We start from the raw sequence: 13629 nt of genomic DNA on the forward strand, positions 1-13629 counted from the left end.
CAGTGACTAGGTTGCCATAGTACTTTTGTTTTCTGGAGTGAGTGAATTCTGTGAGTGTTCTGCACTGAATACCTAGGATGCTAAGGACGAAGATATACTTGATAAATAATACTAAAGCTGAAGTTAGTTATTTTTGTTTAGGCAATATAAAGACAAGGAAGAAGAACACCAGAGTGGTTTTTTCTCTGCTTTAACTAATATGGTAAGTCCTAATTGTTTTTCTCTCCTGCTCAGAAATGTAAGAGGTTTGTAGAGTTAGACAGTTCTGGACTCAGAAGTCCAGATGTTTGAGATGATGGCATGATGGGGGAGAGAAAGAGGGCTGCTCAGAGCGGATTATTTTGAGAGCTGTAACTCTTCTAGTGATTTCCAAACCAAAGTGGAATGGGAGGAAGAGAGCTCTGATTTCTCTGGGACAATTTTTTTTTTTTCATTTTTCCGAAGCTGGAAACGGGGAGGCAGTCAGACAGACTCCTGCATGCGCCCGACCAGGATCCACCCGGCATGCCCACCAGGGGGCGATGTTCTGCCCCTCTGGGGCGTCTCTCTGTTGCATCCAGAGCCATTCTAGCGCCTGAGGCAGAGGCCACAGAGCCATCCCCAGCGCCCGGGCCATCTTTGCTCCAATGGAGCCTGGGCTGCGGGAGGGGAAGAGAGAGACAGAGAGGAAGGAGAGGGGGAGGGTTGGAGAAGCAGATGGGCGCTTCTCTTGTGTGCCCTGGCTGGGAATTGAACCCGGGACTCCTGCACGCCAGGCCAACGCTCTACCGTTGAGCCAACCGGCCAAGTTGGGACAAATTTTTTTATGAATTAATTTAAAGTCTATAATAAAGCTACATATTAAGCCAGACTTCTGCTTTCTAAAGAGTTGGCTTTGTTTGAGGACCGACTCTAGGGTTTAGATCCAAATTTAACCCTGAATGTACTTGGCTGTCTGCTGTGGCCTCTTGTTTCCTCATAGCTGTTCCTAGAGTTGCGGGATTGGTGCAGTGGATTTGAGCCATTCGTTTAAAGGCGTAATGAATGGCTTGAGAGATCCATGGTCTAGGAAAGGGATTGGTCGACTTTGTGAGACTGCTCAAGAAGATTTCTCAACCTTGGCATCAAAGGCATTTTGGGCCAGATAATCTGTGACTAAGTTTTCTTTATTTTTTATTTTTTTTAATGTTTATTTTATTGATTTTAGAGAGAGAGGAAAGGAAAGAGAGAGACAGACAGAGATGACAGGAACATTGATCTGTTCCTGTATGTGCTGTAACCAGGGATCGAATCAGCAACCTCTGTGCTCCAGCATGATGCTCTAGCCAACCAAGCTATCCAGTCAGGGCTGTGACTAAGTTTTCTTTCTTCCTTCCTTCCTTCCTTCCTTCCTTCCTTCCTTCCTTCCTTCCTTCCTTCCTTCCTTCCTTCCTTCCTTCCTTCCTTCCTTCCTTCCTTCCTTCCTTCCTTCCTTCCTTCCTTCCTTCCTTCCTTCCTTCCTTCCTTCCTTCCTTCCTTCCTTCCTTCCTTCCTTCCTTCCTTCCTTCCTTCCTTCCTTCCTTCCTTCCTTCCTTCCTTCCTTCCTTCCTTCCTTCCTTCCTTCCTTCCTTTTTTTTTTTTTCAGACAGAGGGACAGACAGACAGGAAGAGAGAGAGATGAGAAACATCAATTCTTCGTTGCGGCACCTTAGTTGTTCATTGATTGTTTTCTCATATGTGCCTTGACCAGGGGGCTACAGCCAAGCCAGTGACCCCTTGCTGAAGCCAGCGACCTTGGGTCCAAGCTGGTGAGCCTTGCTGAAACCAGAAGAGCTCGTGCTCAAGCTGGCGACCTCAGGGTCTCAAACCTGGGTCTTCCGTGTCCCAGTCTGATGCTATATCCACTGCGCCACTGCCTGGTCAGGCTAAGCTTTTTTTTTTTTTTTTTTTTTTTTTTTACAGAGAGAGGAATTGACAGGGACAGGGACATGAATGGAGAGATGAGAAGCATCAATTATTAGTTTTTCGTTGCACATTGTGACACCTTTATTTTTCATTGATTGCTTTCTCATATGTGCCTTGACCGCGGGCCTTCAGCAGACCGAGTAACCCCTTGCTGGAGCCAGCGACCTTGGGTCCAAGCTGGTGAGCTTTTGCTCAAACCAGATGAGCCCGCGCTCAAGCTGGCGACCTCGGGGTCTTGAACCTGGGTCCTCGGCATCCCAGTTCGACGCTCTATCCACTGCGCCACCGCCTGGCCAGGCTAAGTTTTCTTAATTATTGATTTTATAGAGCGGAAGGGAGAGAGAGAAAGACAGAAACATTGATCTGTTTCTGTATGTGCCCTGACCAGGGATTGAACTGGCAACCTCTGTGTATTAGGCCAATGCTCTAACCAACCAAACTCTCTTCCAGGACTCTGTAGATTTAAGAGATAAATCTAGCAAGTCTTAGAATCTAGGCAGATTTGGAAAGTCTTGGGCATTAGTATTTAATTAATCAGCTCTAGGGCAAGACAATATTGAGTTCATTGTAAGAAATAGTCATCCCTCCCCCCTAAAAAAGGAAAAATTTCCCCCAATGCCTATGTCTTTTCCCCCTTCTTCTTACTTAGAGCCTACTCTTAGGAAGGACTTGATAAGCATCGATATAACTAAACCTCTCAGAGGTCAGGGCAGTATGAGTGCTGTATTGGTGTTTGGTTAAATGATTTAGATATAATTTTATTACTCTCAGGGATTTTTGCCTTTTAGCCAAGAAGAAAAAGTTTAGTATCAAACAAATGAAGCTCCATCTGCAGTTTTGGTCATCAGTAAACAGGTAGAAAGGTATTTTTAGAGGAATGGGCATCTTTCTTAGTGCCTCTGATAATCACACATATTGGAAGCAACCTACTCCATTTACTTACTCAGCTGCCCTGCCCAGGATACAAACTCAAGATTTTGTGATCTGAAAGGTGGACGGTGGATCTCATATGCACAGTTCTGGTCTGAAACTCAAGTATACCCCCAAAGACACCTTTATGTTGGATGAAATCAGTCTGTTCTATGATATTCTTCATGAGTTAGGTTTTTTTTTGTTTGTTTTAGAGTTTTGTTTTTTTTAATTTATTGATTTTTAGAGAAAGGAGAGAGACAGGGAGAGGAGAAAGAGTAGGGGGAGAAGCGGGAAACATCAACTCATAGTAGTTGCTTCCTGTATGTGCCTTGAGCAGGCAAGCCCAGGGTTTCGAACTGACAACCTGAAAGTTTCAGGTCAACACTTTATCCACTGCGCCACCACAGGTCAGGCTCTTCGTGGATTAGTTTTTGACTTTAACAAATCAACTTCCAGGAAAGATGTAGAGTGATGAGGATGTCTAGGTTGACATTTACTCTCAGTCATTGGTTACTAAGCTACCCATTGAAAAGGAGAGCTGAGCTGTACTACTCAGCCATAAGAAATGATGATATTTTGCCATTTATGACGATGTGGATGGACCTTGAGAGCATTATAGTAAGTGAAATAAGTAAATCAGAAAAAGCTTAGAATTACATGATTTCACACATAGCTGGGGTATAACACTGAGACTCATGGATATAGATAAAAGTGAAGTGGTTACCAGGGGGATGGAGATGGGGGATAGGGTAGTAAAGAGGGACAAATATTTGGTGACAGAAAATGATTTGCCTTTGGGTGATGGGCATACAATGCTATCAACAGTTCAAATTAAAAAAGAAAAAACTGGATAAAATTACGAAGATTGTTTTTAAGTCCCTTTAAGGAAAGACAATTTAGTGGAGTTTTCTTTATTTAATTTATTACTTATGATGCTTTTAAGATATTCAAAGTGGGCTGATTTTGATGTGTATATGACTAGTGGGCCAGAGTTCCAAATTGCCTTGGGTGGCAAGTAGCTTGTTTTTTTCACTGATTAAAGACTTTTTAGGCAGAGCTCTTACATTTTCCTGCTGTAAGTGTGCAATTCCCTTTTGTTCCACAGGTGGGCAGCATGTTCATAGCAGATGCACATGAGAAAATCTCAGTACAGTAAGTGCCTGACATTCTTGTGTAGTACTTGAATTTTAGTGTTGGCTTTCTGACTGGATATGAGAGTGTGAAATGTGACCTATTGTTAATCTCTTATTTATTTATTTATTTATTAATTGATTTAGGTGGGTCAGGAACAGGAAGTATCAACTGATAGTTGCTTCACTTTAGTTGTTTATTGATTGTTTGTTGTCTGAGCCTTGACCTGGTGAGCCTAGGGTTTTGAACTGGCGACCTCAATATTCCAGGTTGACGCTCTATCCACTGTACAACCACAGGCCAGGCTCTTATTAGTCTATTACAGATTCAGACTTTTTTGGTTATATATCAAATGTTTCTTGAATTGTTGGTTTTTTTTTGTTTTTTTTTTTTTGTTTTTTTTTTTTTTAATTTTTATTTTTCTGAAGCTGGAAACGGGGAGAGACAGTCAGACAGACTCCTGCATGTGCCTGACAGGGATCCACCTGGCACGCCCACCAGGGGGCGACGCTCTGCCCACCAGGGGGCGATGCTCTGCCTATGGGGGGGGTCGCTATGTTGCAACCAGAGCCACTCTAGCGCCTGGGGCAGAGGCCAAGGAGCCATCCCCAGCGCCCGGGCCATCTTTGCTCCAATGGAGCCTTGGCTGCAGGAGGGGAAGAGAGAGACAGAGAGGAAGGAGAGGGGGAGGGGTAGAGAAGCAGATGGGCGCCTCTCCTGTATGCCCTGGCCGGGAATCGAACCTGGGACTTCTGCACGCCAGGCCGACGCTCTACCACTGAGCCAACCGGCCAGGGCCTGTTTTTTGAGTTTTAAACAATAATGAACCCTTAGTCCATTCTACTTTAGATTCGTGTATTGAACCCCAGGAAACTGAGAAACTTCCCAACTATCTCTGGAATGAAGTGAAAGAGGGCTGGGTATTTGAGCCAGTTAAGGACTTAACTGGATTGTGGTGAAAAAGTGAGAGTGAAAATAGTGAATGAAGTAGGTAAGAACTAAGGTATTAAAGTTAAGGCCTTTACTCTTTCCTTTTGCCAGTGTACACTTTACATATGCCCATAAAAGAAAATAAAGGAAGTATTAGAAACTCAAAAGGATTGATAATGAGGAGCTGGTGTGAAATCTTATCTTGATGGTTATATTGTTGTAGCTCCTCCACAATAAGAGCCTCTTCAATTTGTTCTCTTTTTCTTTAGAACCAATGAGGCCATCCTTCTGGCACTTTATGAAGCTGTTCATTTAAATCGCAACTTCATCACAGTGTTAGCTCAGGTTGGTTATATTAAAATCTCCAATCTTTTTCTTCCTGAATTTCATACAGATTCACTGTATTGAAAGCCTTCTGCCTTTGCCTGTTTTAGCCCTGCTTTGCGTTGTTGAGTGGTGATAACAAAGAGTTGCATCAGTGGCCATTGCTTCATGCTACCCTCAAACGTGTACTATGTTTCCACCTGGTGCAAAGTGGGTCTGAGAACTTGCAAAGTTAATGGTATTGGCCAATTTACTCATTCTGTTAACCCAGATGAGTTGAGATTATGTCATTTGGCTCACTAGAAATCCCTTGGTATTAATCTTCCCATATGGGTTTTTATATTAGTCTTTCTGCTTTCTAAACCACTGAAATTACAATTGGAGATAAAATAGGTCAAGTCACTTTCTTATTATCTGACCAGTTTCCAGAGAAGAAAAGTAAGGACTATTTTGTCCAGCATAAAGTTAGCTGTTAACAGAAAAAAGTGGTCTACAGCTAAAGCATGAAGTCATAGACTACTGAATGCTGGATCATTTGCCTAAAGGGATAGCTTCAGTGGTTGGAACAGAGGGGACTAAAATAGGCTGAGAACTCAAGTGCTGTCTGTGAAAGCTTTCTTAAAAAATTGATCGTTTTCATTTTAAAGCCAGACTGCTTACAATATGTATGTAGGTTTCTTTTTTTTTTTTTCCTGTGGCAGAGATAGAGTCAGAGAGAGGGACAGACAGACAGGAAGGGAGAGAGATAGGAGACATCAATTCTTTGTTGCGGTTCCTTAGTTGTTCATTGATTGATTTCTCATATGTGCCTTGACCGGGGGCTACAGCAGACTGAGTGACCCCTTGCTCAAGGACCTTGGGCTCAAGCTGGTGAACCTTGCTCAAACCCGATGAGCCTGTGCTCAAGCAGAGACTCTGGGGTCTCGAACCTGGGTCCTCTGTGTCCCAGTTCGTCGCTCTATCCACTGCGCCACCGCCTGGTCAGGCTATGTAGGTTTCTTTTTTTTTTTTTTTTTAGATTTTATTTATTCATTTTTATTAGAGAGAGAGAGAGAGGGATAGATAGAGAGAGAATAGGGGGAGGAGCAGGAAGCATCAACTCCCATATGTGCCTTGACCAGGCAAGCCCAGGGTTTCGAACCGGCGACCTCAGCATTTCCAGGTTGACGCTTTATCCACTGTGCCACCATAGGTCAGCTGTAGGTTTCTTTTAAAGGGAGGTTTGCTTATGTTTGTTTTTTTTCTCAGAGGGCAGCTATGTATGGGATCCACTGATTGAGTTTAATAAAACAAAGTCATGCTTAAAAAGCAGTGTGCTGGTTTGGGGTCGGCCTAGGAATGTGCCTGGCCTGTACTCCTTGCTCTGCTCATCTAACTGCCTACCACAAGGACTATAAACCAAACACAAGAAGACACATAATTTTCTATGACTGATAACATAAGAGACTTTATTTACTATTCTCATTATGTTCCTTGTCTGCTTTCTGAATTCTCTGTTTTTAAAGGAAAGTAAAGGCTGGTAAAGTTGTTGGGGAGGAGAAGGAAGTAGCTTCCACTCAGCTTCATTCTTAAGAGATGATGTGGCAGGCATGGCTAAGGAAGGTCAGGGACAGAGGAGCCATCTGTTTTGGTCCCCAGTGGATGTCTACACCATGTTGTTAGCTTCCTACCCCCACATACCCTTGTTTGTTGTGGAGCAGGAAGGCTGTCATCTGCATAGCTTTTTATAGTATCTGTCATTCCCTTGGCTTACCTGAATTTATTATCGATGACGTGGCCATCAGAAAAGTCTGTTGATGTATTTTAGGGTGATCTGATGAGAGTAGTTCTTTGCCAAGTTCAGATAGGACTGCAAATGCCTCCTTTTTTATAGACTAATTCTGTATATTTATTTAGTTCAGTTTTTTATTTTTATGGTTCTGCAGTAAAACTTATATAATGAGAACTTAGTTGCTTAGAAAGAACTAGCCCACAGAGCTTCTTACTAGTGTTTAGCAAGCATCAACAGTAATCAGGTAGTTATGGGAATTCAATGTAGAAGCAGTCCCTCCTCAGTGAGCTTTCTCTGAGGCCAGGAATACCAGAAAGGATATTAATCAGAGGATACTTGGAACTGGATTTCCTCTCTTCTTACCCATCTGTGTTCTTTCTCAGAGTCATCCAGAGATGGGCTTGGTGACGACCCCTGTCAGTCCTGCTCCAACAACCCCAACCACACCACTTGGTACCACACCACCCTCCTCTGATGGTAAGCCCATAACCTCTTTTGTTTTCTTGATTAATATGGTCTTAGATCTTTCAGGGTGAGCATAGCTGTGTTGAACAAAGAACATAGTTGTTTATTCTTTCACTTAGGAAATTGTCTGGTGCTCGCTTCGGCAGCACATACACTAAAATTGGAACGATACAGAGAAGAAAAAAAAAGAAATTGTTTGGCTTGACCAATGGTGACATAGTGGATAGAGTGTTGACCTAGGTCCCAGCTTCAAAACCCTGAGGTCCTGGCTTGAGTGCAGGTTTATCTGGCATAGGCTCACCAGCTTGAGCTTGAGGTTGTTGTCCTGAGTGTGGGATCATCAACATGATTCCATTGTCACTGGCTTGAGACCAAAGTTGCTGGCTTGAGCAAGCAGTCACTGGCTGGGCTGGAGCACCCTGGTCAAGGCATGTATAAGAAGCAATCAATGAATAACTAAAAGTGCGCAACTACGAGTTGATGGTTCTCATCTCTCTCCCTTCTTGTCTCTGTCTCTTTCTTAAAAAAAATTGTCTGGCCCTGGCCGGTTGGCTCAGCGGTAGAGCGTCGGCCTAGCGTGCGGAGGACCCGGGTTCGATTCCCGGCCAGGGCACATAGGAGAAGCGCCCATTTGCTTCTCCACCCCTCCGCCGCACTTTCCTCTCTGTCTCTCTCTTCCCCTCCCGCAGCCAAGGCTCCATTGGAGCAAAGATGGCCCGGGCGCTGGGCATGGCTCTGTGGCCTCTGCCTCAGGCGCTAGAGTGGCTCTGGTCGCAATATGGCGACGCCCAGGATGGGCAGAGCATCGCCCCCTGGGGGGCAGAGCACCGCCCCTGGTGGGCGTGCCGGGTGGATCCCGGTCGGGCGCATGCGGGAGTCTGTCTGACTGTCTCTCCCTGTTTCCAGCTTCAGAAAAATGAAGAAAAAAAAAAAAAAAAAAAAAAAAAATTGTCTGAAAGATATTTTCCTTCAGGACTCCTTAAGCTCTAAAGAAATTTTTGGAAAAATAGTTAAGTACTTTTCTCTGTGTAAGGAACTATACTAACAAAAATTAGGGGATATTTCATCATTTTATATTCATTTAAAAATATTCCCTAATATTTGTGAGCAGTATATATAATGCCAGTGTGTACTCCTCAGGGAATGGTTGAATCATGAAGTGCTAGATTTTTTTTTCTTTGTAGTTGAGAATAGGGGAGATTGTGAGGCAGACTCCCACATGCATCTGACCAGGATCTACCTGGCAGCTCTGTCTGGGGCCAATGCTTGAGTACCAAGCTATTTTTACTGAGGCTGATGCACTTAGGCCAACTGAGCTATCCTCAAGTACCCGAGCCATACTCGAACCAATCGAGCTAGTGGTTGTGGGAGGGGAAGAGGGAGAGAGAGGGGGGAGAGAAGCAGATGGTCACTTTTCCTGTGTGCTCTGAATAGTAATCAAACCTGGAACATCCATATGCTGGGCCGAGGCTCTACCACTGAGTCAACTGGCCTGGGCCACTTTATAATTATTTAAAATTTTTTTTTAAATTTTATTTATTCATTTTTAGAGAGAGAAAAGGGTAGGGAGCAGGAAGCATCAACTTTCATATGTACCTTGACCGGGCAAGCCCAGAGTTTCAAACAGGTGACCTCAGCGTTCCAGATTCATGCTTTATCTGCTACATCATCACAGGTCATGCTGATTCTTATAGCTGTATCTTAAGAAGAAGGTAACAGAAAAGAAATTACAAATTTTGCCCAATTAACTTGTGTCACCTGAGTTGGTTCTACTGTAAGCTGAGAGTATTTAATGGAATACCTTAACCAAAAAATAATCTTTGTTAATTCTTTTTTTTTTAATTTTAATTTTATTTTATTTTATACAGAGACAGAGAGAGAGAGTCAGAGTGAGGGATAGACAGGGACAGACAGACATGAACAGAGAGATGAGAAGCATCAATCATCAGGTTTTCGTTGTGCATTGGGACAACCTAGTTGTTCATTGATCGCTCTCTCATATGTGCCCTGACCGTGGGCCTTCAGCAGACTGAGCAACCCCTTGCTTGAGCCAGCCACCTTCAGTCCAAGCTGGTGAACCCCTGCTCAAACCAGATGAGCCCGCACTCAAACTGGCGACCTCTAGGTCTCGAACCTGGGTCTTCCGCATCCCAGTCCGACACTCTATCCACTGCGCCACTGCCTGGTCAGGCAATCTTTGTTAATTCTTGTTGTTTTGTTTCAAATGCTGACCTCATTCTGGGTAAAGAAATAAAAGAAATCTAACTTGACTTTGATTTCTAACATTGACATTGATTATGCAATGGCAGGATTTGTGCTTACTTACCTTTCTTTGTGCCTCTCCACTGTCTGTATGTGAAATGATCTTATTTTTCTTTTAAAGATTTTATTTATTGATTTTAGACAGAGAAGAGGGAGAGAAAGAAGGAGAGGAATGGGAAGCATTAACTTCTAGTAGTTACTTCTCATATGTGCCTGACCAGGCAAGCCTGGGAGGTTCAACTGGCAACCTCAGCATTCCAGGTGGACGCTCGATCCACTGAGCCACTACAAGTCAGAGGAAACGACCTTCTTTGATCTGCTCTCTCTTCTTGACATTCTGACATTGGACTTGGGGCAGTAGCATTTTAATGTAGTATAATAAATACTGGTGCAAAAGTATGACAGGGAGGTGCCACTGATATTTATGTCTGTGGTAGGAAATTGGATCTGTCTAAACTTGAAAGCAAACACAATAAGTTAAAAGTAAAAATAAAAAAAAATTGAAAGCCAAATTCCAAAATACTTTAATGAGAAAGAACAAGTAGTGAGGATTGCCTACTTATCTCTGCTTATTCAGGTCACTGAGTAATCCAATGGAAATACTGCTCTTTCTCTTTAAGGATGAAGCCTGCTTGGTTACCATGGATATCAAAAGCTGTGTGTGTGTACACACACACACACACACACACACACACACACACACACATATCTTAGTTTCATGTGATGTTGGGCTTTGGATGCTTCAGAGAACTGCCTTTCAAAGTGTTCATTGTGAACACTTCCACCCACACATTGATTATGCAATGGCAGGATTTGTGCTTACTTACCTACAACTAGCGAGCTTTTATTTTTTTCTAGTGAGAACATGAAGTCAGCCTACTTTCAAATGACTGTCTCCCTTGACAAAGGCTGCTGGGAAGAATTATGAAGGCAAAGATCAAGGAATAATTTCCTTAGGAAGGAGATTTTAATTTGTTAGGGATCTTACTCTCTCTCTTCTGCTTTGTTGTTTTTCTTGTCTCCTAACTCATTTCCTTTCTGTAGAGGTCCTAAATATTATAACCTTGTTTTCAGGTTTTGTTTTTTAATTATAGTAATGCTCAGTAGCCTAGTTATATTTAAAGGTATAACACTGGAGCCATTATTTTTAAAAGCCAACAGTTTAGCTGTAACATTTGTTCTCAGCTCAGACTTGACATTTGATAACTCAGCCTTGGCATGAGAGGACTTTCTGGTAAACTAAAAATACATATACTTCTATATTTCTACATATTATATAAGACAGTTTTCCAGTCATTGCTGTGTGTGAGTGGGGGAAAAAGTCCCACCTACCAGTTAGATGCCTTTCTCTATTGGACTAAGCAATGATTATGGGCTCTGAGCTTCTAAATAGGGTATAGTTTAAAATGACAGTCTCAGGTCATTTACTCATAACATGAATTAAGACCTTTTAATATTTCAACATAAAAATATATTTGTCTTTTATTAGTTCTTGGGGGTTGAACTGTGGGAAAACAGCCAAAGATTGGGCATGCTAATTTCTTCTCATGAGGCGTTTGCCTTGCTTGCTGTGTATTATGGTTCCATAATATGCAGATGTTTCCCATTGTTAATAAATGTTCTCTGCATATATCATAACAACTCCAGAGGGATCCATTATGATATGAATACATATTATGAATAATATACCAAACTCAGCTGAGTCTTCATGGGCGGAAATATAGCCGAAAGCTATAGCTTCTTTAGCTTGTCTGGGCCATTATGAGCCTCCTTTTGCTTATATCATGTCTTTGTAAAAGCACTGAACAAAGTGTCTAAGTCTACTTTAAAGTCCTAGAGACTTGGGGAATATACATAAGATTGGTCTGGTCCCGCACTGTTCATTGGGACTGTGGTTTACGGAGTGAGAGCAGTGGCAGGGTAGTTTTTCTTGGGAGGAGCAACAGATGGGTGTGTAAAACTCAGTCCCAGGCTGTCTCAAACGGTAACGTCCTCCTGTTTTCAGTCTGGTATTCCTTTTTAGGTTCCCTTTCACTGGGGGTAAGGGATTAAGGAGTACAATTTAAATGTAGTTGCCTTAACTTTTCCCCTTGCATCTTGGGTATTTCCAGCTTAAGGTTTATTCTAAAAATTGAGCAAGATTTCTCCCTATTAGGAATGAATTGTCATTTATTTTAAGCAGGAGACTCATCAAAGCAAAAGTCCTTTATATTCAGTACATATCTTTCCCTTAGGTACAAATCAAAATGCCTTTAAGAAGGACCTTGAACCTTTTTGGGTTACTTGGAGCTAGAAGTAGAATCAAAATACCCTTTTTTAGTACTGGGAATATTGGGGGAACACTTTGTAAAGTATATGAATGTCTAACCACTGTGCTGTACACCTGAAACTAATACAAAATAATACTGGATGTAAATTGTAATTGAAAAAAAATACTCTTTTTAGGATGTTGGAAGAAAAGCATTGTTCCTGGAGATTGGCCCTAGATATGAGAGAAGAGCATTGGGCTTAATCTTGGGAGTAGGAAGGGTTCTAGGGACCCAGGAAGACTAGATAAAGGTTATGTGATGAGCATGTGGTCTTCCCTCTGTCGTGGATAAAACATTTAGTAGTTTCCTTGTCTGCTGGTAAATTGGTTACGGAGGTAGAAGTGTTAAGTAGTATAGGCTAACTGCATTTCATTGTTCTATTGCAGTTATAAGTTCTGTGGAACTCCCACTGGATGCAGATGTACAGACCAGTAATCTACTGATAACCTTCTTAAAGTATAGCTCGATTGTCATGCAGGACACCAAAGGTAAGGCATGCTACTTTGAGGGCTCAGGAAGCAGGAGGTGTGGCAGGCAACTGCTTAGCTAGAATCAAGGAGCAGCATTAATTTTTGAAGCCTCCACAAGATGAACCATTGGGGCCTCCTGTGCAAGGTGATGGTCCTGATTACTGAAAAACAGTGATTTCTCACTGCCAGATGGTAGTTAGGTGGTGTTGGGGAAACCTGGAGCTGGAGGGGGAGCGCTCCAAAATAGAACAGAAAAAAAATGGTCTCTACAAAAACTAGCAAGTCTTCCTAGCAGATTTTGGTAAGTAGATGCAAACTCTTTCGTGTGGGAAGTGGGAGGATTAACATGCTTCAGGGAATTCCCTTTTGAGGACAAGAACTGAAAGCACCAGCTTGTAGTGAGAATTAGAAGACTGTTGTACAGACTACAGTAAAAAGAGGTGAGATTCAAAGAGATTGTGTTCCTTAACACTTAAAACTAGAAGTGTCAGTACCCATCCCAGAAATGCAGAGTGGAAAGTGGGAGAAAAATGGGGGATGGGAAAGTTTGAGTTTATTGTGTCTGGGTTCTTGTTCATCCTGTTGATGATTTTTCTATGGTTTTTAAATTGGTGGTAGGGTAGTAGAATCTTTGGGCTAGGAGTGAGTGGGGATTAGGAGGAAACCCAGCAAATTCTATTCATTATATACCTTAATTTTGTCTTTTTTTTTTTTGCATTTTTCTGAAGCTGGAAACAGGGAGAGACAGTCAGACAGACTCCTGCATGCGCCCGGCCAGGATCCACCTGGCACACCCACCAGGGGGCGATGCTCTGCCCTTCGGGGCATCGCTCTGTTGCGACCAGAGCCACTCTAGCGCCTGGGGCATCTTCGCTCCAATGGAGCCTTGGCTGCGGGAGGGGAAGAGAGAGACAGAGAGGAAGGAGAGGGGGAGGGGTGGAGAAGCAGATGGACGCTTCTCCTGTGTGCCCTGGCCGGGAATCAAACCCGAGACTTCTGTACGCCAGGCCGACGCTCTACCACTGAGCCAACCGGCCAGGGCAATTTTGTCTTTTTTTAACTCTGTTTTTTCTTTATGCTAGATATATCTGTTCACAATTTTTATTTCTATTTTTATTGTGGTAAAATATAC

At 42.7% G+C, this 13629-nt stretch overlaps 1 protein-coding gene across 4 annotated transcripts in view; it reads left to right on the forward strand.

Moving 5' to 3' along the window:
* Nucleotides 1-13629, forward strand: part of ARMH3 (armadillo like helical domain containing 3) — a 304301-nt gene that overhangs the window by 125990 nt on the left and 164682 nt on the right. For all 4 annotated transcript variants that reach the window (XM_066355941.1, XM_066355939.1, XM_066355938.1 and 1 more), the window contains 5 exons: nt 142-202; nt 3941-3987; nt 5166-5241; nt 7375-7468; nt 12414-12515. In XM_066355941.1, coding sequence (XP_066212038.1) covers nt 142-202; nt 3941-3987; nt 5166-5241; nt 7375-7468; nt 12414-12515 — 380 coding nt within the window. The remainder of the gene's footprint in view (nt 1-141; nt 203-3940; nt 3988-5165; nt 5242-7374; nt 7469-12413; nt 12516-13629) is intronic.

This window comes from Saccopteryx leptura, chromosome 13 (genome assembly GCF_036850995.1).
Source record: "Saccopteryx leptura isolate mSacLep1 chromosome 13, mSacLep1_pri_phased_curated, whole genome shotgun sequence".
NCBI lineage: Eukaryota > Metazoa > Chordata > Mammalia > Chiroptera > Emballonuridae > Saccopteryx > Saccopteryx leptura.